General features: G+C 53.9%; 10 protein-coding genes across 10 annotated transcripts; 3 read left to right on the forward strand and 7 right to left on the reverse strand.

The window, feature by feature from the left end:
* Positions 1-949: 949 nt before the first annotated feature.
* On the reverse strand, positions 950-3,624 carry CTAM01_06222 (uncharacterized protein; the record flags this gene model as incomplete). The annotated part of the gene is made up of 5 exons (XM_060522250.1): positions 950-1,195; positions 1,283-1,669; positions 1,723-2,139; positions 2,195-3,259; positions 3,325-3,624. The coding sequence occupies 5 exons, from the start codon at positions 3,622-3,624 to the stop codon at positions 950-952; spliced, it is 2,415 nt and encodes an 804-aa protein (XP_060382978.1).
* A 1,987-nt stretch (positions 3,625-5,611) lies between these two features.
* On the reverse strand, positions 5,612-6,396 carry CTAM01_06223 (ARP2/3 complex 20 kDa subunit; the record flags this gene model as incomplete). The annotated part of the gene is made up of 4 exons (XM_060522251.1): positions 5,612-5,620; positions 5,775-5,900; positions 6,010-6,336; positions 6,394-6,396. 4 exons carry the CDS (start codon positions 6,394-6,396, stop codon positions 5,612-5,614), a joined length of 465 nt encoding a protein of 154 aa, XP_060382979.1.
* A 762-nt stretch (positions 6,397-7,158) lies between these two features.
* CTAM01_06224 (ubiquitin carboxyl-terminal hydrolase) lies at positions 7,159-8,915 on the forward strand (the record flags this gene model as incomplete). The annotated part of the gene is made up of 2 exons (XM_060522252.1): positions 7,159-7,174; positions 7,231-8,915. The coding sequence occupies 2 exons, from the start codon at positions 7,159-7,161 to the stop codon at positions 8,913-8,915; spliced, it is 1,701 nt and encodes a 566-aa protein (XP_060382980.1).
* Positions 8,916-9,355: 440 nt separating this feature from the next.
* On the reverse strand, positions 9,356-10,374 carry CTAM01_06225 (uncharacterized protein; the record flags this gene model as incomplete). The annotated part of the gene is made up of 3 exons (XM_060522253.1): positions 9,356-9,514; positions 9,579-9,655; positions 9,819-10,374. The coding sequence occupies 3 exons, from the start codon at positions 10,372-10,374 to the stop codon at positions 9,356-9,358; spliced, it is 792 nt and encodes a 263-aa protein (XP_060382981.1).
* A 1,524-nt stretch (positions 10,375-11,898) lies between these two features.
* Positions 11,899-13,129, forward strand: CTAM01_06226 (phosphoglycerate mutase; the record flags this gene model as incomplete). The annotated part of the gene is made up of 4 exons (XM_060522254.1): positions 11,899-12,077; positions 12,251-12,514; positions 12,748-12,966; positions 13,051-13,129. 4 exons carry the CDS (start codon positions 11,899-11,901, stop codon positions 13,127-13,129), a joined length of 741 nt encoding a protein of 246 aa, XP_060382982.1.
* Positions 13,130-13,261: 132 nt separating this feature from the next.
* Positions 13,262-16,082, reverse strand: CTAM01_06227 (methyltransferase domain-containing protein; the record flags this gene model as incomplete). The annotated part of the gene is made up of 4 exons (XM_060522255.1): positions 13,262-13,750; positions 14,994-15,080; positions 15,454-15,670; positions 16,039-16,082. The coding sequence occupies 4 exons, from the start codon at positions 16,080-16,082 to the stop codon at positions 13,262-13,264; spliced, it is 837 nt and encodes a 278-aa protein (XP_060382983.1).
* Positions 16,083-17,554: 1,472 nt separating this feature from the next.
* CTAM01_06228 (uncharacterized protein) lies at positions 17,555-18,208 on the reverse strand (the record flags this gene model as incomplete). Its single annotated transcript, XM_060522256.1, has 1 exon — positions 17,555-18,208. One exon carries the CDS (start codon positions 18,206-18,208, stop codon positions 17,555-17,557), a length of 654 nt encoding a protein of 217 aa, XP_060382984.1.
* A 1,772-nt stretch (positions 18,209-19,980) lies between these two features.
* On the forward strand, positions 19,981-20,109 carry CTAM01_06229 (uncharacterized protein; the record flags this gene model as incomplete). The annotated part of the gene is made up of 1 exon (XM_060522257.1): positions 19,981-20,109. One exon carries the CDS (start codon positions 19,981-19,983, stop codon positions 20,107-20,109), a length of 129 nt encoding a protein of 42 aa, XP_060382985.1.
* Positions 20,110-20,174: 65 nt separating this feature from the next.
* Positions 20,175-20,691, reverse strand: CTAM01_06230 (uncharacterized protein; the record flags this gene model as incomplete). The annotated part of the gene is made up of 2 exons (XM_060522258.1): positions 20,175-20,430; positions 20,549-20,691. The coding sequence occupies 2 exons, from the start codon at positions 20,689-20,691 to the stop codon at positions 20,175-20,177; spliced, it is 399 nt and encodes a 132-aa protein (XP_060382986.1).
* Positions 20,692-25,301: 4,610 nt separating this feature from the next.
* CTAM01_06231 (uncharacterized protein) lies at positions 25,302-25,982 on the reverse strand (the record flags this gene model as incomplete). The annotated part of the gene is made up of 1 exon (XM_060522259.1): positions 25,302-25,982. One exon carries the CDS (start codon positions 25,980-25,982, stop codon positions 25,302-25,304), a length of 681 nt encoding a protein of 226 aa, XP_060382987.1.
* Between the last annotated feature and the right edge of the window lie 624 nt (positions 25,983-26,606).

Genomic DNA, 26,606 nt, shown 5'->3' on the forward strand with positions numbered 1-26,606 from the left:
ATAGAAAGGGCTCCGCTCCGCTGGTCCGTGCCTCAGGTGAGGTAGGTGCTTTCCCGCCAACAAAACTGCCAAAATGCGCACTGAGCGGTCGCCCTATCGAACTCCCCTGGGGCAGGGCAGGTTGCGCTGCTGCGTGCAGGACTGATGGACCAGCTGCCGCACGATACTGGGCGATGCCGCTCCAGGTCTAGGCGGTACCTGCAGCTTTTAGTGCACTCTTTCTCCACTCCCCCTTCGCGGTACTGTGACTGGCCCATCAGCCCAAGAGTCCCCGTGTCTGGGATAGGCTGACTAAGGTGCCCCACTCGCCAACTTCAACCTCAACTGCACGAACGGGACGTTTAAGTTTCCATCACCCAGTCAGCTCTTTAACGCCATCACGCCGTCTGCGCGCCACGCGAAATTTACGCCAGCCTATCCGACGTTGTGCCCCAACGACGGTTTTGACGGGAATGTTTCAATCCGTCAAGAACAAAGAAAACAACAAAAGGAGTGACAACGGCTGTGTACCAATAAGTTATAGAGAACTGCTCTAGAGGTCTTATTGATCGGGTATAGAGAATTTCAACCACTCGAACCCCTATCTCACTAAGGTAATTTCAGAAGCCCATCCCCCATCTGTGAAAGAAACCCAGAAACATCCATAGTTTCCAGATGTCAGCGTGCGACAAACCAACGGACACCATCCTGATTTTCCGAGCCCTCCATCCTGTCCTTGACTCGTCCAAACTCCCAAGGATAGAAAGCCAAAGAAACAAAAGGCATGATGCAAAAACCATGGGGGCGAAATGGCTCACTTCTTCAAGCCAAGTGCCGTAAACGTGAAAGTGCAGATAAGCAGAGCTAAAAGGAGAAGTTCCAAAGCCATGTGCCAACTTTCATCAGTTGAAGCCATCTCAGCACCCCATATTTGCCTTGCCTTGTTTCCCAGGTCTGTTGTATGTCGACATTAGTGACCGATAGAAGGAGTCAGGGCGCGGCGGATGATCGTCTCGAGTGTCTGGTATTCGTGCATGGCAAGAGTTGCAAGAGAAATGTGGTCGAATTCAGGTCCAACACGAAGGTTCAACTCGCGCCAGAAGAAGCCAAAGTATCCGTCAGTGGCCTCGCCGATGGTGCACGTCTTGCACTTTTCCTGGAAAGACTGCATCTCCAGGTAGCGAATAGTCTCCTCGCGGATGAGGGCAATGTACCACTGCGAGAGATGACTGATTAGCTAGACTCTCTCATTCCCATACCATCATTCCAATGTGAAGATAAGCGGAATAGGGATATTACTTACCTCGATGACATCCAAGGGGACACCATTCTTGGGAACCAGGACATAGAGGTGGCGCCAGCTCTCGGCAAAGCGCGGCTGGCCAAAGGAACGCTGCTCCATCTCACTCATGTTGACAATGAAGGCAATATCGTCCTTCTGGGCAATCGAGAAGCCCTCGCAGCGCATTGCCGCAGCGACGACTCGCTTGCACAGACGATGAGTAAGGTTGACCTCGTCGCGCTTGTCGCGAATGTTGCCCACGAGGATGCGGAGGAGATCGCAGGTGGCCTTGTACATGGCATGACGCTGCTGAACAGTGACGTGGCCCTTCATCTGCCAAGGGAACTTGGTCAGGGTGCTGATGAGGCACTCGAACGGACGCTGCGGGCACTCCTTCGAAAAGGGTGACTTTAGAATAGTTAGCCACAGGCTCATGAGCACGTCAAGATGAAGAGACTTACACGATGGGGAACCTCGACATGCTTGACCAGCATGGTCATCTCTTCGTTGGATACGAAGCCCTTGAAGTTGTCCCAAGGCTCCTGGTCGTTGTCAGGGAGGACATGGGGGTGAAGACCGGCCCAGAACACACCCCTGGCGTTGGGGAACAGGTCCTTCATGAGAGCAGCTTGGCTGGAAAGCTCGATCTCGACAGGGCGCTGGCCAATGCGAGTGACACGACCACGGTCAAGGTTCTGATGATGCTTCTCAACGGCCTTGGAAGCATCCTCCAGGGTGTGAAACTCGACGTAAGCGTCAGTGGTCTTGCCAGTGACACGCTCCATGATGATATGAACAGGCTCATCAGTGTCATTGAGCATACGGGAGTTGCGACCCAGGATCGCAATGATCTCGGAGCGGTTAGTGACGAAAGGAATCTGGTTATGTGTCAGTGCCAATGATAACGATGAGTAGGATATTGGGTGAACGAACGTTGCCAATCTTGATGACGCCGCGAACCATGAAGTGGGAAGCACGGGGGGGAGGCTCAACGAACGGGAAGTTCACTTGATGCATAGCCTCATTCGAGGTAGGTCGACCCGTGGGACCGCCGGTGAGGCGGTTCAGCTGCGTCGATCGCTGAGCGCGGATGTAGTCAGAAACAGCGTCACCATAAGTCGCGACTGTTTCCTGGAGCTGGTAGCCACGCTGGAAAGTATCCTGATGAGAAGCCTGATAAGGAACGATTGCCGCACTGTTCCCGGCAAGAGGAAGGGCCTGAGGAGGCTGCGGCAGAGACAATCCCACCGGCCGGGCAGGCACGTTCTGAACGTTGGCAGCATGTCCTCCGTTGGTTGAGTTGAGCTGAGGAATCTGGCTGTTGATATCGTTCTGGATGGACGGTTCATCGTCATCGCGAGGGAGATTGTCGAAGTGCAGAGTGTCGCCTGTCGCGGCAGGGAAAGGGATCTGACCAGTCGCAAGCAAGTGGGTAGTGTCAATCTGCGAGCCAAACACAGGCACAGACGGCTGAATAGCGCCAACTTGCGAAGCGGAAGACACGAAAGGGTCTTGAGTGACCAAAGCAGGGGCATCGGCGCCGTTGTTGATCTTGATCAAGTTGAACTTGGGAGGCGCTCCAAGGTGGTTCATGGTACGTGGAGCGAAGTTGCGCGGCTCCGTCATGAGACCACTGTTACCAACACCCTTTGCCTTGGGAGTATCGCTGCCGGAACTAATATCATCACCAGTCAGATCGATGACTTCCTTGTCGCCATGGTCATAGAGCAATCCACCAATGTCCTGGCGGACAGGGATCTGGATACCCAAATTGCCCATGGAGGAGCTGCCGGTGAGCTGGCCGTGGTTCGCCTGGATAGCCATCTTCGGGAGAGCAACGCGATAGTTGTTTCCGACTGTTCCACTCAAGTATGAAACTGCACCATTCGAGCTGGATCCAAATTTCTGAGCGGGAATCGATGAACGGCCCTGGATCTTGCCGTTGGCGCCAATATACTGAGGAGTACCGTCAAGCTCAGCGATCTCGGGCTGATCAATCTGGATGTGAGTGTTAGATCGAAACAAGGCTGATAAGAGAGTTTCGAGATGTTTAGTATATATACCTTGCTAGTGGTCTGTTGGGCCTGAGAGGAGTTGGGAACCCAAGGCGAGGAAGAAGGGTTGAGGCTGGAGCTGGCTAAGATATGATTCTGGCCCTGCTGGTTGCGACCGAAAGGATCAGTATCGAGGCGGGCACCACCAGGCTCACTGTCGTGGTCGCCATTCTCCATGGCAGTCTCTGTCTCAACAACAGTCTCCGGCACAGCGCGAGGCCTGAACGCAAACTGGAGGACGCTGTTACGCACTCGACGCTGCTGCTGTCTCTCCTTGCCCTTCATACTAGGTACCTGAGAGTAGACCATGATGAGCAACACTTAGGCGTAATCCTTGCTGAGAACAGGAAGAACAAGAATGATGCTAGTGAGGGGTACTGATGGCAGTATATGTGGTGAATGCGTGTGATAACAGTAAGTGCTCTAGAAGTATGCGATTAGTGATTGCGCAGCCAATGTGAGTAGCGTTGAGAACCGACGCCAGGTGAAAGTATGAAAAGAGGCGAGTAGGACCTGGGGATGAGAGACAAGGCAAGAACAAGTGACTTGTAGAGGTGAGAGCAGAGAGCGCCAGGAAAGGCAAGGGCACACGAGGTGAAGAGAGTGAGGTGGTGAACGCAGAACCAAGTCTCGCAAATTTGGCAAGCTGGGAGAAATTGGCAGAAGCAAAGCGAGTGAGTCTCTCATCGATGATGAGAATGACTTCTCAAGGATCCCGAAAGAGTGCAAGCGTTTTTGCCTAGGAAAGCCTTCGTCGCTTCTCTGAGCTCAATCTACAGCTCAGGAACAGACGAAAAAGACCAGAAGAAACCTCATCGTCAAGAAAGAAGTGCGATGAAGATCCGACGGATGGTGGAATGCGCTGGATATGCAGAGAAGGAAACAACTCACTCTTACTGCTGGGAGGCAGACCGGCCCAAGAAAGCAGCTGAAAATCACCGTACAGTGACTGATGGAAATCTGTCGATGGGAGGTTGTCAGAAAGAAAGGTGTGGAAAGATGAAAGGAATAAGGCTTGGGCGGTGAAGGAAAAGAAATCAAGACCTCACTCTCGAGCAAAGCCTGAAGGGGCTGAAGGAGGGAGGATGAGGGTGAGGTGGGACGCTGAACAACCAAAATAAGGTAAAAAGCTCAGTGCTGCCAGGTCGCTGCTTCCGAAAATGAGAGTCGCGGCAAGCAGAAGGCCGAGGGACAGAAAAGAATGAAAGAGAAGGCTTACCAGAGACCGAACGAGTATCGTGAGAAACAGGTAGCCTAAACAAGGCAGAGCTAAGAACTGAGGGTATTTTCAGTTGTCTCGACGATGCGCGTAGGTCAATAAAACCAGCAGACCTGGAGGCTTTGTAGAGTCTTGAGTACGATATTGTACTTGAGACCTAGAGTATTTGTTGTGATGGGGCGGAAAGGAATTGTTGATTGAGTGTATGAGGTGTGTGGGAAGGGGGAGAGAAATTTGAGTTGAAGTGGAGAGAAGTACGGGAGGAGGGAGGAAGATGTGAAGGAAGAAGGGGCTTTTGATTTAGGGCATAGAGGGACTCCAAGGCGGCAGTAGAATGAATAGGTGGTTGTGTATTCCATCGTAGCATGGTGGGGTGGAGGTGAGTATTAGGCCGATAGTTGTATGACAAGTCAGGACGACAACAATGGCAAGACTTGGTTGGGTTGCCTGAATGCGCAAAAACGCTTGTTGTGGTAGAATGATATAAAGCGCCAAGAGGTTCTCCAGGTAAACTGATTCCATCCACACTGAACAACCAGCATAAACTCAATCACACGAGAGCGAGGAAGATGAAGAGGGTAACGTCGTGGTCGTCGTGATGGCAAGAGTTATTCAGCATTTAAGATCAATTATCAGCTGTTTCTCGCCGCAGAATGGCTTCGACTTCGTTGTATCCTACGACGTCACATCACGTCTCGCAATGTTTAGATGGACGTTCCAACAATCTTCAACGCTCTCATAAGGTAAGCAGAGCGAAAGAGTTACATCAGAAAACGCCTCACTGATATGCAACACTTGATTTGGAGAGAGAGTTGTGTTCATAACTGTAATTGTTTATCAAAATGGAGGCTCCATGTCGTCGTTCCCACTCGGCCCCGGATTTGCGGACCAATATCAAGGTTGGAACCATAGTGGATCCCGGTTTTCCGGGAGCGCTCGAGCCAACATCCAACTCCAACTCATGATTTTGGTCCATGACTTCAACGTTGTGCGAGATTCTCGTCCCAACTACACGATTCTGGCCGTGCAGATTTGAAGCCGAAGTCCTGGCGTTCGTGACGCTTGTTATAGGGTATTTTAATCGAACTAAGGGGGGCATTAGTTGTGTCCGGTTAGCGCTGCAATAGCGAGTATGACTTACGGGAGTCAAGAAAGATTCGGCAACGAATCTAGCTCTCGCATTCAACTGTGTGCTGTCAGAAACTGCCATGGCAGAAGGATCAACAGTGAGGGGACATACGAAGAGCTTCATTTCCGAAATCTCCTTGTCAACCTCCTCCATGAATTGGATAATAAAGTCGACCAGCTTGTGCTTCAGCATCTCCTCGGTGTGGAAGTTCGTAATCAAGAATGAAATGTCGTATCCCTAGTGCAATAGTAAGTCAGTGTCGTCGTTCGCGTTGCCAGTTGTAAGCCACGTGGCATTGTAGCCCCTGAAAGCTCCGCCAAACACTTCCGTGATGTGTATCTCATACCTTAATTGGCTTTCTTCTCAAGATGAAGAACGATTCGGCTCTCTGCGTCAGGAAACGAGTAAACTTGTGGACGAGGATGTGCTCGATCTCGTCGGCCTGCTTGATCTTGATGGATATCCGCACGGAATTGATACTCGGTTCGATCAGAACTCGCTCGTTTTCGTTTCGGGCAATCGTTAGGGGCGTCAGGAGGACTTCAGGTGATGTTTGAGCCTCGATCTCTGGGACATTGTGACGTTCGGCGGTCTGGGAAGCGAAATTGGAGAGCGTCAGGGCGGACGTCAGACTGCTCCGGACGGCTTGGAGATAGGGTCGCAGTGATTGAGACTATGTTTCCAATTGTTAGCAAAGACACAGCTCATCCAACCACAAGAGTTCACTGACCATGATGGCGAGACGTGGCCGCGTCCAACCTTTGGTGATGCTGAGAGGTTGGAGTTGGATCTTGACCGCGGGGCTCGTGAGGTTGGCTCAGCCGGAAGCCTGACGTTTCGTAGTGGGGCTGGTAGCACCGCCGTACCTTAGCTCCACATCATGCGTAGCTGTCACCGCACTTCGCTGATTCAGCCGGAAGCTTCCTCACGTGATCCTGGAGCTCTTTCCTTAGTGGCGATCCCCCGCTTGTACCCTTTACATGCATACTACGGTATGTACGCTTGACCATTTCGAAAACCGAATAATAACGGACCCAGGAACTAGGCACATTATTTTATGCTCCCAGATAGACTATGATGATGAGGGCAACTATTCTATTTTCTAGCATTGAAGTACATGACACAAATACCATAAGCTTTGCAGGTTATCTCGAGCCTCCTTTCCCCGAAGATGCTGGAAGACTGTCGAATGCATGCGGAAGTGCTAGGGACAAGGGCATATTGCCATAAGCGAATCGGTAGCTGAAACGGACCCTGCAGGTACACCGCTTCCCCGCTATCTTGCCGTGTAGTCCTTTGTACTACCTTGCCTCCCTTACTGCCCGCCCACCTCAAGGTTCCATGCTTGGTAGGTACTGACGCAACCCACCTGGTGCCTTCAACAAACTTGTCCTTCAACAGCCCGTTTCGCAACGAGGTTTTAATCTCAACACACTGAAAAAACCAGCTACTCCAGAATTTTGCAGCAAGGCCGACCTGAATCACAAACACAACGATGGCGTCAATACCCGGTAAGCAGCATTACTCAATCAATGCGTTGCCTGCTGTTGTCTGACTTGTCAAATAGTCACCGTTAGCCACCAAGGCACAAAGTACCAAGTCGAGATCGATACCTCGTCCAATGGCGAAACCTTCAAGTATCAGCTCTACAGTCTGACCGGCGTTGAACCCGAGCGACAAAAGATTCTTGTCAAGGGCAGGCAAGTCAAGGATGACGACGACATGGCCAAGTTCGGCCTTAAGGCCGGCGCCACACTGATGATGATGGGCAAGCCTTCCGGCGAGAACGCAGATCTCGCTCGACCCAAGGAAGCAGTCAAGTTTGTTGAGGACATGACCGAAGCCGAAGCAGCCCAGCAGGAAGGAGCCACTCCCGCAGGCCTCACCAATCTGGGCAACACCTGCTACCTTAATTCGACCCTCCAGACCCTCCGATCGATCCCCGAACTCCAGACGGCCTTGACCACGCACAAGTCGGGTAGCGGTGGTGCTGGCAGTAGCTTTGGCCTCACTTCGACTGATATCGCCACTCAACTTACCGATCTCTACAAGAACATGTCGGAAACACAGGGCGCCATTCCCCCGCTGACTTTCCTGAGTACACTCCGCATGGTCTACCCCCAATTCGCCGAGAAGTCCAAGACCGGAGCCGGATATGCTCAGCAGGATGCCGAGGAGGCCTGGTCTCAGATCATTTCCCAGTTGAAGCAGAAGCTCTCCGAGTCTGAGGGTTCTTCGTTTATCGACAGGTACATGGCTGGAGAGCTTCAGTCAACTCTCGAGGCCGATGAGCAGGCTGCCAGGGATGGTGGAGAGGAGCCTGTCAAGTCAAGCGAATCTTTCCTCAAGCTCAACTGCCACATTGATGCCTCAATCAACCACCTTCGCGACGGTATTATGGCTGCTTTGACTGAGAAGTTGGAGAAGAAGTCTTCCGTTCTGGATAGAGACACGACTTACACGAAGAAGTCGCAAATTTCACGGCTCCCCAAGTATCTTACGGTCCATTTTGTGCGATTCTTCTGGAAGCGAGAAGTGCAGAAGAAGGCCAAGATCATGCGCAAGGTCACTTTCCCCCACGAACTTGACGTTGTTGAGTTCTGCACCGATGAGCTCAAGAAGGCTCTTATTCCCGTGCGCGACAAGGTTCGCGAGATTCGCAAAGACGAAGAGGATATTGAGCGTGCTCGCAAGAGACGCAAGATCAACCCTGTCGACCGAGGCGATGTTGCTGGAGCGTCTGGAGGTCCCGAGGGCAAGACAGCTTTGGAAAAGGCCAACGATAAGAAGGCCGAGAGAGCTGGAAAGCCCGTGGCCAGCACTTCTGATGGCGATACAGAGATGACTGAGACTTTCAAGACTGACGCTGAGGTCGAAGCCGAGAAAGATGCGGCTCTCACTGTTGCCAAGAAGGAGCTCTATGCTCTGGTGAACCAGGACCTGGCCAAGGACGAAGGCGCCAACCAGTCCGGAATCTACGAGCTGCGTGGCGTTGTCACTCACCAGGGAGCAAGTGCCGATAGCGGTCACTACACTGCCTATGTCAAGAAGACGGCCCCTGTCGACCCCAAGACCGGTAAGAAGGGCGAGGAGGACGGCAACTGGTGGTGGTTCAATGACGACAAGGTGTCCGAGGTTACCCCTGACAAGATTGATGCCTTGGCGGGCGGTGGCGAGTCGCACTCTGCCCTCATCTGTCTCTACCGGGCCATCCCTCTTCCGACGATTGATAATGAAGGCAAGACCGAGTAGGAAAATCCAGCTGCTCAGAGCTCTTAAGGGCATCGACTTGGCGTTTTCGAGCGATAACGAGGTTATGGGAGGCATGCAAAACGAGCCGGTGACAAAGGGATAAATCACTGTAGGGCATAGATAGACGGATTGATGATTGTAATGGATGCCGTTCATTACGCAAAGTGGTGATCGCTACAATTATTCTTTACTTTTGTGTACAGCTTGCGAATGGCCTTTGATCGACTTTACTATACAAAATTACCCATGGCGCCCACAAGGCTCTACGCGTGGGCTGGTCGCTTTTGCGCCGCCGCTGATCGTGGTCTTTTGCCTCGGTCTTCGCGGATCCATTGGAAGCAGCATTCCTTATCCTACTTGGATGTGCCTACTGCTTGAGGCCGAACTCTTGTTGGCCATGACAGAACATCACCATATCAGACTTTTCATAGCGTCCGTTGTTATCCTTCTGGCTTCTTAGCCTCCCCCTCTTTTATCCTCTCATCCAGATACTCGAGCTTTCTTTCCCACTTCCGGCGCTCTGTAACTAACCGGCCACGCTGGCCCTGCAGGAGAGAAATTTGCTCATCGTATGGAGACTCCCAGAAGCTTTGTCGTTCCTGACGAGGAAGAATTCGTTAGTTTCTCGCGATGCGACTTCCTCTATCAGAAATGCTTTCTCACCTCTTTCCATTCCTTTTGTGTCTTCAAGCCTGCGCCATAGGTGGCGCCTGTGAAAATGATGGCAGCGCAGCCGGCGGCTGTAAGGCCAGCGCGAAATTTGGTGAAGCCACTCATATTTCCCCAGTCTTTGCTTTAATTTTTTCTCCCCCTCCTCTTTTACAACGAAATTTGGGTTCCCTGTTGCTAGGTCTGCAAAGGCGCTTCACCAATATTCCCTCCAGACTTCTCTCGATTTTTTACTCCTTTTATCGTCCACGCCGTTGACTCGTCGGTTCACGGTGGTCAATTCGTCGGTCGTGGAAGAGAACGGATTCCAACGGGAGCGCGAAGATACCGATGAGAAGGATGAAGAGGAAGAATCGTTTGAAGAAGTGGTGGTCGTTGAGTCGAGAGAGTTAGCTCGCCTGTGGCCTTGTGGTCTCTCGAGTGGCGTTGATGGAGAATGCCGCCGCCGGGTCGTTGTCCCAAAGGGGTCGTACTCGCAATCGCAACTAGGAGAACAGCAATCGCTTGTCGTCGGCGTCGATGATCTCGGCGTTGACGGGTCTGTGGCGGGGGCGGCGGGCGCAGCAGAGTACGGCCAAGCGATGAGCTCCAGCGCGTTCGCGTCGGTGGTGTCGGTGTCGTTGTCGGTAGTCTCGGTGGCAGTCCAGCCGGAAGTGGAAACGCCGCGGCGGTGGAGGCCCCGCTGCAGACGTTGGCGCCGAGGAAGAAGAGGAGACGAAGGGAGCCCCAGCGCTCTTAGTAATCGTCCTGTCAGAGCCGGGGTTGGCGTGACGTCGTCGCTTCGGGTCATTACTGATGTTGAGCGGATAATTCAATCAGGTTAAGAGGGAAGGAAAAAAGACTCATAAGAGGCCAGTTCGTGCAACCCTTGAGATAGAGAGAGGAGTTGCCAAATAGTCAAAAAGGCAGTCAAACGAGCAAAGAGTGTGTGGGAGACATTGACCTTTTTGTCGATTGCGCCATTACGAACTTCCGAAGCGAGCAAGAAGGATTAAGAGATAAGAGACGTCGAGTAGGAACCACCTAGGACCCCCAACTGCCTTTTTTTCCGCTGCCCAGGGCATCCTCAAAGGGCTTATTCATTCCCACTTCTACTGGTGCGTTGAAACAAACTTCGTGAGAGCATCTCTCTTTCTCCATCCTCTTCTCCTTCCCCTCACCATTCATCCCTACTCCGTACACCAGAGCAACGTCCACCCTCCTTTCCACGGGTCTTCTGACCTCACATTCGCCACGACCCTTATCGAATCCCCTATCCTCTTTTCTCGCCTAATCACTCCCCGTCGAGCAACGGAAAGTCGCCGCAACAGTCACTTTCGAGCAAGTGATCACGACCAGGTAGTTCTTGCCCGTGTGGGGTTCTGGTGCGACCCCCTGCTCGTTACAGCCCTTGCTGAAACCTTTCTCATGGCGCACTACTACTGAGGATCTCCCTCTCTGCTACAAGCCCAAAAAGCCTTTCTCACATTTCCCACCCGTCCCCCATCCTGACCTATCCTGGACCGCATAAAACCAGACAGATGTCACAAAGCCGGATGACGACGGGGGGAGATGGGACGCAGCCTGCGGCAAGTGCACGCGAGAAGCGACGAAGTGCTACCGTTACGATGGCCGATGCTGGGGCTAGGAGAAGATGCGATACAGGGGCCAGTAAGAGGGGACAAAAGGCTTGTCTTCTCGCTTGTCATTGTCGGGGAGATCAGAAGAAACATTGGACACACGATACGGCAGAGATTTTGAAGAAAGAGACTCAGCACTACCGCCCCCGCCTGGCCTTGGCTCGAGTTGACAGATGTCGTTGGGTTTTGGCCTGAGCCGTGGATGAGTTCATCGGCCAAAGTTGGCACTTGCAGAAAACAAACCGTTGGTGGACTGTGTCAAGGGTCATGGCAAGCGCCGTTACGGTTTACACGAGATCTCAAAAGGCTATGCACAGAATTGAGATGAAGTGCGCAGACGGGAAGAGCGGGACGGCTGGAAAGCCAAACTGGGCAAAAGCAGAAGCGTCACGTCAAGCCCATCCGTCTCAAGTTGCTCTCATTCACAACCCACCATTTCACATCAGACTCCGGGCTCTCTTCATGCATTAAACGTCACGAACACATATACCCACGTCAAGATCTCGCTGCTGCTGTGTGTGACAGGACCAAAAGCTGACTCGGGGGCGTCCCTGCGCCGCCCTCCATTAGACCCCCGAAGAACACTTAGATGTCGATAGAGATCGCATAATATTTCCTACACACCAACTCCCGTTGCGAGGTTACATCCGCTGTCAAATCGGCTTCCGCGAGACGGATTTGTTGCACCCGCCGCCATGACGACTCCCCGTGCCTTTGTCATCCGCCACGGCGAGACGGAATGGTCTCTCAACGGTCGGCATACCGGCAGCACCGATATCCCGCTCACAGCCAACGGCGAGAAGCGTGTGCGCGCCACCGGCCGCGCCCTGGTTGGGAGTGACCGCCTTATTGTACCCAAACGAATCTCTCACATGTGAGTTGCGTGCAATTGTTAAGCCACGTGAGGAGGATAATGAGGTCTTCCGCCTCAGGGGTCCAGACTTGCTCTCAAGCACAACCAGGTACATCAAGTGATGTCACCTAGCACTCGTCATTAGCCTCAATCTCAAACCCCTTGGCCACGAGCTGCTGCTAAAGGCAAATCAGTTACGTCTCCCCTCGCAAACGTGCCCAGCGCACCTTTGAACTGCTGAACCTCGGCATCAACGACAATCTCCCCTGGAAGGAGCACGGCGAGATCGAGGGCAACGGCCCGCACTGCAACGCCTGCGTCGAGGTCACCGAGGATATTCGCGAATGGGACTATGGCGACTACGAGGGCATCACATCGCCCGAGATCCGCCGCATCCGCAAGGAGCAGGGCCTTTCTGAGAACTGGGACATTTGGCGCGACGGCTGCCCAGGCGGCGAGTAAGTCTTTCTTTTCCACCTCTGATGTCTTTCTCTCTCCTTCCATGCCTGTCAGGTCGTGCTGTCTTCCAGAAAAGCGTCGTCGGTGATCTGGTCGACGATGCGGTTGAGACCGGTGATAAGTGCTGCTTCAAGGAGACGCAAACAAAACATCGATCGACGTTACGTGAAGTCTCAATAAATAGCCAACGGAAATTTCAAACATTGAGGAAATCTTGCTAACCCCCACACAGGAGCCCCCAAGACGTGACGGAACGTCTGGACCGCCTGATCAAAGACATCCGCGACAGGTGGCACAGCCCCGTCATCGGCAACAAGGACGCGCCCAACGGAGACGTCCTGGTCGTCGCCCACGGCCACATCCTCCGCGCCTTTGCCATGCGCTGGGCCGGCAAGACGCTGCAGGACGGGCCGGCGTTCCTGCTCGAGGCCGGTGGCGTGGGTACTTTGAGGTGAGTTTTTTTCTTCTTGTTCGATAGAAAGAGTGTATCCCCATGTAGGGCGAGACAAGGCTGATATGTGAGAAACTACGTTAGTTACGAGCACCACAGCATCGAGGAACCTGCTATTCTGCTTGGAGGTGCTTTTGCTGTTGATATCATTGATAAGGAATAGTAGGTACGGGAGTTTCGGTAGAACGGGAGGCATGGTCTTTCCGAGTGTGTTCCGCTCGTCTTCAACCAAAGAGGTTCAAGCCTGAGTTCCAAATCTGAAGATTCATGATATCTTTAGCTCACTGATATCTACCTACGCCTTTGTTCCCCGCGCCAAGAACACCCGCCTCTTCATCCCCTGTCCCGAGCCATGGCCATGATCATGCCCCTCATGCCCGTGTCCATGACCGTCTCCATGTCCATGCCCATGCCCCCCAAAAACAACACCACTCCCAAGCTCCTCCATCCTGAAATCCCCGCCCGCACCAGCCTGCTCAAAGATACTCCTCATCCTCTCCTCCGAAAACCCGTGATGCATAACCGTATGCGCAGCAGGCAACGCGTGATCCATCTTCTCGTGCGGCAAGAAATCGAGAATGATGAAAACCCCGCCCGGCCTCAGCCTCTCTACCAGCCGGCGGGCCGAGAGCTCCGGGTCCTCAAAGTGGTGGAACCCGAGACCGACACCGGCAACGTCAAAGTCGCGGAAGCGGCCGTCGTCGGAAGCGAACGCCGCGGGGGCCGGGTCGGAAGGGTCCGTGAGGTTGCCTTGGTAGGCGTGCATTTCGTCGGTGGTGAGGCCCTGAGGGGGTAGGTGGTCATGTCAGTCACCGGGTTCAGCTGAAGCTTGCCGCTTCTATCCGCCTTTTCTTTTTTTTTCGGCCTTTCCCGTCTTTGCTCTTTCATGTCGTCCATGTATCATGTCTCATGTACTTTTGCGGCATCTTTGCGCCAGGGGGGGGGGGGGTTTCTGGTCACGCAATATCTTCCCCGTGCGCCGAGCCGCCCGCACAGGCTTGGTTCGGTCTACGGCCGAGCACTCGGAGGAAGAAGGGAGAAGGGGGAGGGGTAGGAGGGCTAGAAGTGCGGGTGTGCTCGCCCGAGACGGCAACTTTGCCATCAAAAAGATGGGATGAGATGAGATTCTTGTGAGATTCAGGGAGGGGTGGGTAGGGTGAGGTGAGGTGAGGTGAGAGAGAGAGAGAGATCTAGGTAAGGCTGTCCAGAGGAGAGAAAGGGGGGGAGGGGTCGGATCGAAACCCGCCAAAAGAGAGTGCGAGAGTTTTTAGTTTGGGCAAATGTCCACGTCATGTCATGGCGGGGATCGAAAAGGTCTGAAGGTCAGCAGGGCTGAGATGAGACCAACATGAGGTGTGTGTGTGTGAGAGAGCGGGAGCAAAGAGAAAGAGAGAGAAGAAAGTGACTCGTGGAGAGAACGGACCCGTCCGTCATTTCATCGTGGACGTGACGACGGAAAACGCTCAGACGAGGGTTTCTGACTTTCTTTCCCTTGACCTTGCTCTACACACAGCCACGACAAGCCTTTCCAAGCCCTCTTCCTTTCCACTTCTCAAGAAGATTGTCTGTGCTCTCTTCTTTTGCCGAAACGAGTCCGTGAGCAGGTAACCGTGTGAGGCGAACGATCCCATCTTTTTCTTGCTCTTGTCTGGAGTCGAGCCGAGTCTGGGAGCGGCTGGCCCCATGGTCCCGTCTTTTTTTTTTTTTTGCGTCTGGTGTCTGGTGTCTGGTGTCTGGTGTGCGTGTACACACACCTTTCCTTCGAAACTCTCCCTCCGCCCTCCCAGCTCTCCCTCTCTCTTCTGTCACTTTCCACTTGGATGCCCGGTCTGTACGTCGTGTGTGGGCAGAACTATCTGGCCAAAAGTGAGGTGACGAAGATGAGGAGAAGGTGTGTATGTAGAGAACGACAAGCGGAAGTCTGAATGGGGAAACCGAGCTATTTTGGACTCATCTCTCTCTGTCGCCTTGTTTTGACTGCCACCAACTTGAACCAAACAGAAATCAGAATCATCTTTCCAACGTACCTGGTTCTCGGCCCGGGCGTTGTAGGCCGCCACCATGTTTTCCGAAATGTCTATGCCGACGCAATGCGTCGTGAACTGCGCGAGGGCCTGTTGTTATTTTTGGTGTCAGTCAACTTTGTCCCGGATGTAAGTCTACAGCCCGAGTCTCCGTTTCTACATGCTAAAGTGTGCTGGAGCCCTCAAAATAGAAAGGACCAACGAGGAGTCGCACAAATGTTGTGTAAATGACAAAGAAAATAAGTAACACGAATTTGGTGTACACGACATCTGAAACAAGAGCAAACAAACTTGCGTGACGGACGGGAGAAGATCTCATCCATGCTCTCTCGAGTACTTGCACGAGGGAAGTGATATGCTACTCGCAACCATGACAAAGGTAACAGGTAATTAGAACATAATCATATCGTCTTCAAAAGAAGAAGAAAATACGATAGGAGAAAAAAGTCACAAAGCAACTCACCCTCGATATCAAACCCGTTCCACAAGCGTAATCAAGAAGTCTCACCGACCGACCGTTCGCCGCCATCGACTGTGCTGCGCTCTCGCTCTCGCTGTCATCATCATCGTCGTCGTCAATCACCCAATCTGCGCCGATGAAGTCCTTGCGCTTGCGAATCTCCTTTTCAAGCTGCAGAATAGTCTTTTCGTACTTCGTGTCGTACTCGGCAGCCAGCTTACTACTCAAGGAGTTAGTTCGTGTAAGTCAACTCTATGGGCCTCTCCTTTTGACTTCTATTTGCTTGAATATGTCCAAATGCGAAAATGCAGTTCAGAAAAGGAGGAAGAAGTTTGAACGAGGAATTCTGTCAGGGTCGAATGATATTCGGAAAAGGGGGAGGGGGTTGAGGCAAGTACACCTCAAATTGTAAGAGTCTCGAAAGGCGGGTTGTGTTTGTGATGTGTGTACATCGGCAGGAACCCGGGGACGGTATGAACGCGGACAAAATTGGATGTTACTCGGTATCATCCCGTTACGGCGTTCCTCCATCCCCCATCAAGGAAATGTGGGGGAACGACGTGTGAAAATGTAGGAATGTATACGTACTTGAAGTAAGCCTTGTTGGCGCTGGCAGTATCATTCTCAGCCATGGTTGTCGACGGGGATATATTCGGTGAATGGAACGTCGGCGGTAATTTCCCCGGGCAAATCTCGAGCTGTTGTCTCGGTGTGTAAGGTGAGGAGGTACTTGGTATACGTCCAGGGTTATCGATATCTTGGGGGGTTCGGAAATGTCGTCTTCTTTTCGTTTGTCAACCCCTCTTTGGACTTCTTCGTCTTTTGATTGGAGGAGAAAAGAGAAAGAAAAGGAAGATACAAGGGCTACTCGTCTGCAAGTGCCTTACTCAGCCGTCACAAAGTGAGTTGCAAAAAATAGCAAGACCAATATGTCAGAGTTTCTTGATCTTCAACGTGTACCGTAGCTCGCTGGATGCTGCAACCACTCGACGTTGCTTTTAATCCTTTTTCGCACGGAGAGTTTTCGGTCACTTCGTAGCTGTACTGGTAGGTCCAGGTCCGCGGAAATGATCCGGGCGGGAAGGGGTCCAGTGCCTGTACTATCTAAGGTAGGGTTAAGAAACTCGGCGATGGGAAAAAAAAAAAAAACTCCAGTCCACATAAAGGCGCCGGGAGGTTAGTCCCCGATTGGAATGATGGAAGGAACCATACACGAAAAGGAGTACCTGCCGGAGCGGGGAATGGGATAATTGTGGAGGCACCGCTACGAGAATTCACCTATCCGTCCTCCGTACACAGTACTGCGGACCATGGAGTAAGGTATTCGTACCCGGCACGGGCGGGCAGCGAGGAAGGGTGAAGTGGTGCCTGAGATTCATGGCCTTAGGTAAGGCAAGGAAAGTCCCCCGCTTTCAACAGCTTAACAGCAGCCTCTATATCACGTGACTTGATATGTGGGAGACCGGGATGGCACGGGGGCGTGGAGAATTTCGGGGTAGGTTCAGCGTTGTGGATTCCTTCTCCCCCGTCCGGTTCTGGCAGGAGTTCGGTCAAAGTACCTGAATCCAAGGCGGAGGGGGGAAGGGGGTCAGCGTGGTAAACGAAGAACGGCGAACTAATAGAGATCTGTCCCGTTCCCCCCTTCCTCTTCCTTCCCATCCCGACCCGGCCTTGCCTTGTCTTCCTAGCGAACTTGAAGGGTACCTACCTACCTTACCTCGCACCGCGTCTGGACAAGAAGGTCGTGGCCGCGGCGCTCCAGGTCTCTCGGGGAACCGGAGGAGGGAAGAAGGGGGTTGGCCTGGTGGAACCTTGACAATTGGAGTCCCCTACCTTTACGAATTCCTTACCTTGTGGAGGAGCAAAGAAGGGGACCGTCATCCTGCACGTCTGCGGCTGCCTCGTTATCCCCCCTTCCAACTTCCAAGGGCTCGCTCCCAGGAGTCAGGAGTCAGCGCTGGTAGCCATGGCACGCCGCACATCCATTGGCAAATCCACCATGGATCATGGCCGAAACCCTGGGGCCGCCGCTTTTTGCGGCGCGCCTTTCGTAGCCCACCGAAGCGACCTCGGGCGGGATGCGAAGACGCACCCGGGGCCCAAATCAGGTTACAGCCGCGGGCCCGGCAAGGAAAAGAGAGGGGGGGATGGAATGGGATGCCCGTCCGAAATACCCACTGCAAGCGTGGCAGGTTGGACGGCAGGACCTGGCTTGACTAGCATTTTCCTCTTCCGTCCTCCGTGAGTTCATGGTGCGTGGGCACGCACATGCACACTCACACACACACCAACACCCATCGCTTCGCAACCCGAGCGGCGTTACCTGCCGCCGTCGAGTCATACAGACAGGTACATGACCCGGCACTGAAAGCAACGCAGAGTGACCAGAGCTGCCTTGACAAGCCAGAACCGGCCGTAAGCATGCCTGAAGAGGTTTGTGTTCCCTTGCACCGACGAGTCGTTCATACCACAGTACCTGCTCCGTACATGATACGGCAGCGCGAAAAATAAATGTGTATCCAGCCACCAAACAAGGATTGAAAAAGCAAAGACAAACTCTGAATGAAGCCCGAGAGGCAAATGCCGGGGGAGGACAACACGGGGCGTGACCGTGACGGGGTCGACTTGACGGTGTGTGACCGACCGGGGCTGACGGGGGGCCACCGCCGGGTGTTGGGAAACAGACAGGTGCCGTGGACAGGTTTTTCTGGTGGTAAAAAAACAAGCGGATCGACGCCGATCCTGCTGCAGGCCGCATCGGTCCGCAGCTTGTGACTGCAGCACCATGCGGGCGGTGACGGGCCCAAGCGGCCATGCAGCAGCACCAAAGGTCTCAAGGTCGCACGAATATCTTCGGAGGCCGTCTAAGTGGTTCGAGCCCACCCCCTTGGGTGCTACCTGTCATGCAGCTGGCCCGAAAGAGCGCCATCAGGAGCCTGGATAGCCTGGGAGCCCGTCCTGAATGTCCCAGTCGAAGAAGGGGTGGGCGACGTGGTCCATTGTATGTATGCCCGGCTGCCTGGGGGCTGGGCGCCGATGGGTGGTGAGTGACCCAAGCCTAGGTAGATGAGCCAAAAAGAACCAAAGTACTGTACATGATGCATCGCCAATGGACGGCTACCGCAGACGGGATGGGGCGAACTTTTCTTGTTGGTCTGCAACTCTGCTGCAAGGTATCGGCGGCCACGGACGCGAGCCGGGGGAAGACATGTCAATTTGTTGTGGTGATGGGTGGTGAGCAAGCGGGGAGACGGCGGACGAGGTAAGATGGTGGGTGAGGAGCTGGTCGCCCGTATGACTACCTAGGCGAAGAGAAAATGGTAAATAAAAAAAACTAAATTGAAAAGGAAAGAAAGAAAGAAAGCAAGAAGAAGCAACCCCTCACTGCCACTCCTACCATACTGTCAGAAAGTCAGACCAAAGAAAGAAACCCTCACGACCCCTCGTCAAGCGCTTGCTTTTTGCCGTTTCGGCTGCCTTGCTGAGATGGATTGCACGCATTGAAGAGTCAGAGTCAGGGACCCCTAGAAAGAAGCCGCCCACGATGTGTGCATCCCGGAATCGTGCTCGGTATCCGTATGGGTTGTTGATTGATACGTGCTCCCATCTGCTTCCCATAGTATCCGAGTTCATTCGTACCACCGGCCGCCGCCGCTGCCGCCGCGTGGCTTGCGACGACGCAGCTGTCAGATCTGACAGGTCATCTCCGCCTCGTTTGTCGACCAACAACACTCACGGTATCGCATGACAGAATCGTCGCCTGGACCCATGAGCTGCATCCCGTAGACTGTAGTCGAGCGCGATCCCATCGAGAGCGAAGGTCAGCGAGAAGACCGACCAAGAAAGAAAGAAATCTCTCTTCCTTCTCCGATCCGAAACTCGGCTGAACGTCAATACATTGACGTGATGGCGAGTGACAACGGGCGGGTCGAGTACGGGATGAACGGACCCGAGCCGCCCAGGACGGAGCGTAGGTCAGTGCCAACACCGCAATGAGCAGGTCAGATATTCTGCTCACCGCTGCTTTGCCGCTGTGGTGCAGTGTGCCTTTCCTGCCCCAACCATCCATATGCCTGCTCCTCTTAGCCAGCCCATCCTCGTTGCCCTCCTCCGGGCTCGAGGGCCCCATATAGCTCTCCCCACCATCTCATGTAGCTGGTGTGCCGCTCACTCAGCAGTCAGCACGCTCACAGGCAGTGTAGTCCTCAGTGGGCAACGTGAATCTCGTGCAGTAGCGTGCTTGAGACGCTGCCACGTTCCTCGAATCGGCGCCCATCCATCAATGTGTTCAGTCGGCCGATGGAGGTATTCGAGTGCTCTCACACAGGGCTTCTTGCAGGCCAGTCTTTTGTAACGAGACAGTATGACACAAAATCAGGGAAAGGTCATGCTTCAAGAAAAGCTAGGAAAGTTTTCATTCGGATCGCTGGTGGACCGAAGCTGATTGCAGTCCGTTCGATACACTACACGTCCCGCGGACGGGCAGGTTAGCTTGCACGACCTTAGTGCGGCGCGTCCTGTACCTCAGCCATGGTGTGCCGCAGCGTACAATCGCCGCCGTTGAACGCGGAGCTGGCCCAGTCTGCTTCATTTACGTACCGAACGACGATACAAGGAAGGGCTGGGGACGGACTACATGCGCAGCGGGAAGTCTGTTGAGCAACCGTCACTTGTCCATCCGGCATGGATCCTAGCCTATGGTCTCGCCTTTGGGCTGCCATGTCTCATGTGGCCGAGGTCCCGTGAGAAACAGTTGATGTGGCTGGGCATCCAGAAGCAGCAGCTATGCATCTGTCTGCATGGCGATGGTCATGGACGTTGTAGCTTCTGGCATCCTGCCAGCCCACGTAGCCTGGCCCTGGGCCATCGATCAGTGGCATCGCTGGCACGCCTGACGTGCTGCTATTCGGATTGCCAGCATGGCTAACTGGGCGAGTAGCTCTGGCGGCGCACTTTGGGGGGGGGGGGGGGGGGGGGGCGCGGGGGGGGGGGGGGGGGGGGCGGGGGGGTGGGGGGGGGGTGGGGGGGGGGGGGGGGTGGGGGGGGGGGGGGGGGGGGGGGGGGGGGGGGGGGGGGGGGGGGGGAGCGCGTCCGGCGAGGGTAGTGGCCGTACGAAGCTTTTGATGGTGGAGGGTTGGCGGCCGGAATCTTGCTGGCAACAGCCCTGTTCGAGCTCATTCCTCGAAGACGCGTCTCAATCATGAAGCTTTCACCGCATTCGGCCGTCCAGCCCTCGTCCATGGTTTTGACCTCTTTCTTCGTCTGATATCCGTCGATCGGAGCCTCAGTCTATTGCTGTTCGCAATTTCCACCCCATGGGCTTGTCGCTTGACTCGACCCGGTCAAATCTCCCTGCTAATTCGATCTGGGCTGCTTTGCCAGGTTTGCCCGGTTGGCGGGCTGCGGCAGTGTCGCAGCATGTGCAGAAATATGCGTACGCACTGTGTAGACAAGTCACTTCTCCTCCCATTAAGGTCTCTGGGGCAGAGCGAACTGTGCAGAGTCTTGGTGCTATTATTCCTTGTCGCCGCCCATCCCCACTGGAAGTGATTAAGAACGGGCGGCTTGTCTCGGTAGAAGAGCTGATCGGATTGTTCCCCACGCGCCATCAAGATTCAGTCGGATGCTGAGGTGGGAGTACATGACACGTCGTCGTCGTCGCCGCGTCCATCGCAGGCGCTAGTTTGAGTGTCTACAGGTGTAATATGCTTTCGCCGCATAATGGGAATGTCTTTGATTAATCTCGGGGCGTACAAAGCACAGGGACAGAAACCCCTTGCTTCCAATCCCACCCTTGGTCTCCAAGTCGGTCGTCTGCCTTGCCACCGACCTCTCCGGTGAGAGGGGGTAAAAAATGGTCACAATGGCCCCCATCCATTACTGCACCGCTAGTCACCGTTAATGTGTCCAAAAGTCAAGCCGACAAAGCTGGGGCAGGGACCAGGTATCAAGAGAGCTGTCAAGGTCTAGGAGGTCATTTGGACCAGGATGGAAAGTTTCCATGTGCTGTATTGAAAGGAGGTCCGTGATGCTAGATCAAGCGACGAGGCTCGATCGGCCCAGCGGGTGTGCCTCGAGGTTTTCTTTTCGGACGGAATGAAGGGGTAGGCAAGGTCGTAGGTAAGGTAAAGAGAAAAGGGGGGGGAGGGGGCGGTTGTGTGAGGCACGAATATCGAAATGGTTGAGGATGCACCGTAGGGGTAGAGGTTCCACACACAATGGATTGGGAGGTGAAGTGAGTTGAGGTTTGCGTGGTTTGGTCCGGTCAAGGTCTCTGGAAAAGGAGTGTGTCAATGGGAGGGTGGTTGTCGTGGCGGGCCGTGGAGAGCCTGAGCAAGGGAATCGAAGGTAAAAAATGGGGAACGTCGCGGGAACGACGGCTGCATGCATACGCTTTTCGTCACGTGATGTCCCTAAACCCAATGTCCCCCGATCTGTCCAATGACCTTTGACAATCAGAGAACACCCCTAGCGCCACCAAAACACGATTGCCTGTTGATAGCGGCCCAGTCGCTTGGATGCTCCTCCTCGCCAGACAAGTACCGGTACCAGAAGCCAGGTAGGTGCCTTGGTAGACAGGGTAAGAAAAACGAACGAAAAAAAAGGGCGAATCCTGGGCTGAGAGACTCCCAAGGTCAGCCCATCGATTGGTTGGTTGGCTGCCGCTTGGTTGGTCTGTTAATAGAGATTTGTCGTGACGTTTTTGAGGTATCTTGGGTATCGTCAGGCTGCGACAATCACCCACCGGTCCTCGCCAGACATGGCTTTGAATCTACGTTGACAGAGTCTTTGTTGCGAAAAATGTACGCTTTCATTTCGCCCAATATCTCAAGGTGAACCCGGCCTGGGAAAGGTATGCATCATCAACAACATTACGTCTCGCTAGCCCAACCAACCGCAAGGTCAAAACGCCAGACCTGGGGGGGGGGAAAAGGTGGACTTATTCGGTGAACGCGGGCCAGCCGGCGGCAAGCGTGCATTTGGCTGACATGCAGGACGTATTGGTTGTCGAATAGTGAACCAGGCCGTTGAGATAACCGGACTGACAAGCTAGCAGCACGCCTCCCTTACCTTGTCTGGCACGAGCGTCAACAAAGTTGGGCTGGTGGCTAACATGGGACCATCTCCTGCCACACTGTCGCTTTCAAGCGAATCTCAGGGCGTGCAGACGGCGGAAGCTATCCTCGAGCGCTGCCATCATCTTCCCCGACACTGCGAGTTACGCGATACGGCTCCACGAGGCCCGGCCCGCCTCTCAAAATGGTGCTTCTCGTCCCACTTGGGATGCCTCACCACGGCACAGACTAATGTTGCCGCAACGAGCTATTCAAAAAACTTGTCGGCTGAGATTTTTCTTCCGTCTCTCTTCAAGAGCGGCGAACTACTTGCACTATTTGCTTGCTGCCAGGGCCTCGCACCGCCAAGTGAGACCGAGCAAAGTCGCGGAAAGAGCGACAATAAAACCGTTCCTGGTAATGATCATAGATCCATGTCGTTGTCGGGAAATGGACGAGCGCAATGGGGCATGGCGCTTGGATCAGGCTCAAGCAGTCCGTGGAAGAAAATGAAGTTTGGATGTGGTTTGGGAGAACTGCAATTACAAGTAAGCAAGATGGAACCAAAAACTTAAGGCAAAACTTAGCACTGTCCAATTCTTGAGACTTGAATACAGATTGCAGGCTTGAGATGGGTGAGCCTGATTATACACTTCACGTGTGGATAAACCCCTGTCTTTGTCCGTCAACGTGACTGGCGAAACCCGGCGGCACGCCCCCGTCGCCGCGTAGCCTTGGGTTTGCGTCGTCAAAGTCGACCACTGGGGCCTAGGGAGGCAGACGTCATCACCCGTCTTGTATGGATTATCAAAGTTCGAGTTGTCAGGCGGTTTGAGTTGAGAGCATGGCGTTTAGCTGGAATTGAGAGACTCGTACGTAGCGGTGTGCAATGTACTGCGCGGCTGATCGATCTCTTGTTGATTTCCAGATACTATGAATCCGCTCATTAGTGTTGATATTGGTTGTGTTACATGCACGATGTCACTGTGCTGTGATGCGATCCGCTTGGTGAGCCGATGGGTGTCTTTGCAGATTCGTTTAAAGGCGGCAAAATTGTGTAATTAAGCCACACTGGTAGCTTTCCTGACCATTTCCATGCCCACTTCGATGTAAAAGTACGACAATTAGATGAACTGTTCGTGAAACGTCTGAAGCGAGGCGAATGTTTGCTGCTGGCAAAGAAAGTCAGCAAGGTATTCGCTGTTAAGCTCTTTTTTCAATTCCTCTTCCATCACGTTTTCAACTTGGTTCTGGCAATTATAAGGTTTAAAGGCGTGAAAGGGGCCGATGAAGGTTGATGCGATACGGTGTACGGCGTACTGGCGAGACAGTGGTCAATTCGGAATCTGTGGAAGCATCTGGACCAGCAATGCCATCCGTATCAAGAGAAGGTGTGGGAAGGTTGTCCCACATCATGTTGGAGAAAACCATACATCTAACCTAAGTCACCAGCGACGAGGAATTGAACAACAGGAAGTTCCAAACCTTCTCGGAATATTTTGAGGCGGTGTCTGATGCAATGCCAATGCTGATTAGTCAATAGACCACCATCGTGGGCTGGCGATTGAACCGCCAGTGTTGGAATTCATTCTACATGCGACGGCGTGGAACCCCTGCTATGTCATTCAACGGTCAGTCTGGTAATAGTCATCGGTCCCTGCAGGCCGAAATCGCCGTGGTGATGCTCCGTGTTGGGAGCGTAAACCAAACGAGGCAGGACAAAATCTTGGAATATTGGCTGTAAGCGGATTTTCAGACCGAACAGGCAAGCTGAGGGTTGTACCATGCGTGTTGGTGAGATACCTGGTCTCGCGCCACACAGGAATGACATGACGCTGCAGCTGTAATCGAACTGGGTTAGGAGCAGATGCAAGTGCATCCCAGCAGAGGACGTATTACTGCATCAAGCAGACCTCCCTTTGTAGTTCTGCAACCTGCCCAGAGGTGGTGCACAGACATGAAGGCATTGGTCTCGCGGTGAGATAGATTGCCGTAGGGCCATCCGTATTGGCGAAGGTGATGGATATGCGGGATATGTACGACGAAACGGCAGAAACGGGAGTATCCTTTAGGGAGCGGGCGGCGCGGCGTTGCATGGTCGGCAGCCCCCGGTCCTTGCGCAAGCCCCCGGTTCCCTTTGCGTTAGCGTGACTAGGGGTAGGACCAAGTGAACCCCAATCTCGTCCGCTCTCTCGCTTGCTCGCCAGTCCTCGGGATCCCCTGGCGGTACATCATCGGAACTGTCCATCAAGCCAGTGCAGCCTGCCATGAATTGATTTGAAACCGGAGTGCTGGAGGTAGCGGATAGAAAGATCTGACGGGCGCGATTCATCAACGCTACTTGATCTAAGGTGCGTCGAGAGCTGCGCAAGACAAAGGGAGGCGGAGGCGGGGCTGTCTCTGCCCGACCCATGAAGTCGGTACGAAGTATCTGTTTGTACCGGGTACACGAAGACTGTGGGTACCGGCAAGCTCCTAAGAAGAACCCATGAGCCCGGTGGAACTGGGGGGTAGCCCCTCCCGCCAGAATGGACCGCTAAGAACGGAAAAAGAAAGTCTGACAGGCGATTGGGTCTGCCTTAGTCGCCCATGGCCCGACGACGGCGCTGTCAGCACAAGCCTCTGGGACTGGACCGAATCCAGCTGCTGGTGCTGTTGCCGGTGGGGGTGTGGACGGGCGTCGCGTTATCGCTTTGTGTCTCTGGGGCAGCCGACAGGGCGCACATCGGACAAGTTGATCAGTCAAGTGATCATCCGTAGGTGTGGGTGGGTAGCGGGAGAACAAAGGCAGGTTCTTCACCAATATTTGTCCAATTGACGCGATGCGTCGCTCTCTGGAATCGGGGTCGGAAACGCAGTCGCACCATCTTCACGTCTCGTACTGGTAGGAATTGGTTGCAGGAATGTTTGCACCGCCAGTAGTGGAGGATGCGCGGCTGCTTCGAGTTCGTCATTGTCGACCGTGATCAAACCATGCCCAGAGGATGAGACTCTCTTGGTGAGGGGGAGAAGGCGGCACGGGCGGGTGTTCTGTTTCGCACGCGCGCGCTGCAGGGTATGCTTAAACCCACCGAGGAGCAGTACTTGCCCACGTCTGATCATCGTAGATCTGTTGGAAACCGTACCTTGGTTGGTTAAGAACGCCAGGTCTAGTGCCTGCTGGGCTCTGACAGAGTGCTGGGTTGCGTGCAGATGGGATGAATAGGTAGGTAATTTATCCGTAGGCGTGCGCGGTGAGTGGGCTGCAGGTTTGGTGCGCTGGATGGCATCGTGTCGGTCGCCCGTCATGCCAGAGTAAAGGCTTCCCAACATCAGACCGTATTTAGCGGGTCTGCTAGCCGGTAGTTGGCGGACGGATAGTCGGCGTTCCATCAGCTCGGTTCGCGTCAAGAGAATGACGCCGGAGGCGATAGTTTGAACAGTTGCGCCACAATCATAGCGGCGGAACGGGTGCAAGACATGACATTGGCCTGGCATGGCAGGGTAGGTTGACAGGAGTGTCGAATGATTGGCGAATGGCGCGCAGGCACTGGTAGGGTGTTACCGCCGGTACGGAGCAGGAAGCCATTTCTGATGCGGCTGGTCTGCGGGCAGGCTGAGTGATGGGTCAGGACATAGGACTCGAGAATGGGTGGTGAAAGAAGATTGGAAGAACGTGCGCCGATTTGCTCCCGCAGACCAGCGGAATTGAGAGTGTAGCTCGTGAGCCCCCCTGTCACAGCGTGTTGGACCAAGGATGTCGGCTTCGCATTCAAATAACTCGTCGATGGGTCACAGCCGAGCTCCAGATGGGGTAAAATGGCAAGACCCAATCATTGGTGGTACCGGGGCTGCTTCGGTCGACCCAGAATTGGGGCATCGCGGCCGCGTGGTAGTTTTGCGTTTGTCGGAGGGGCAGAGGGGCGGAGTGAGGGAGAAATTGAGGGGCACGAAGAAGCGTCGTCCGGAGTATGGCCTTGAGGTTGATCGAAGTGAGTGTGGAGGGGGATCGGAGGAATGGCGCAGCCCAGTGCCAAAGAAATGGTGTTAGAGGGGAAGAGAATATCGATGCTCACCGATCTAGATGCAATGACGCAGGGCAGGACCTTGAGGTGGGAAAAG

This window comes from Colletotrichum tamarilloi (assembly GCF_030869305.1).
Source record: "Colletotrichum tamarilloi strain Tom-12 chromosome Unknown Scaffold_17.1, whole genome shotgun sequence".
Classification (NCBI taxonomy): Eukaryota; Fungi; Ascomycota; class Sordariomycetes; order Glomerellales; family Glomerellaceae; genus Colletotrichum; species Colletotrichum tamarilloi.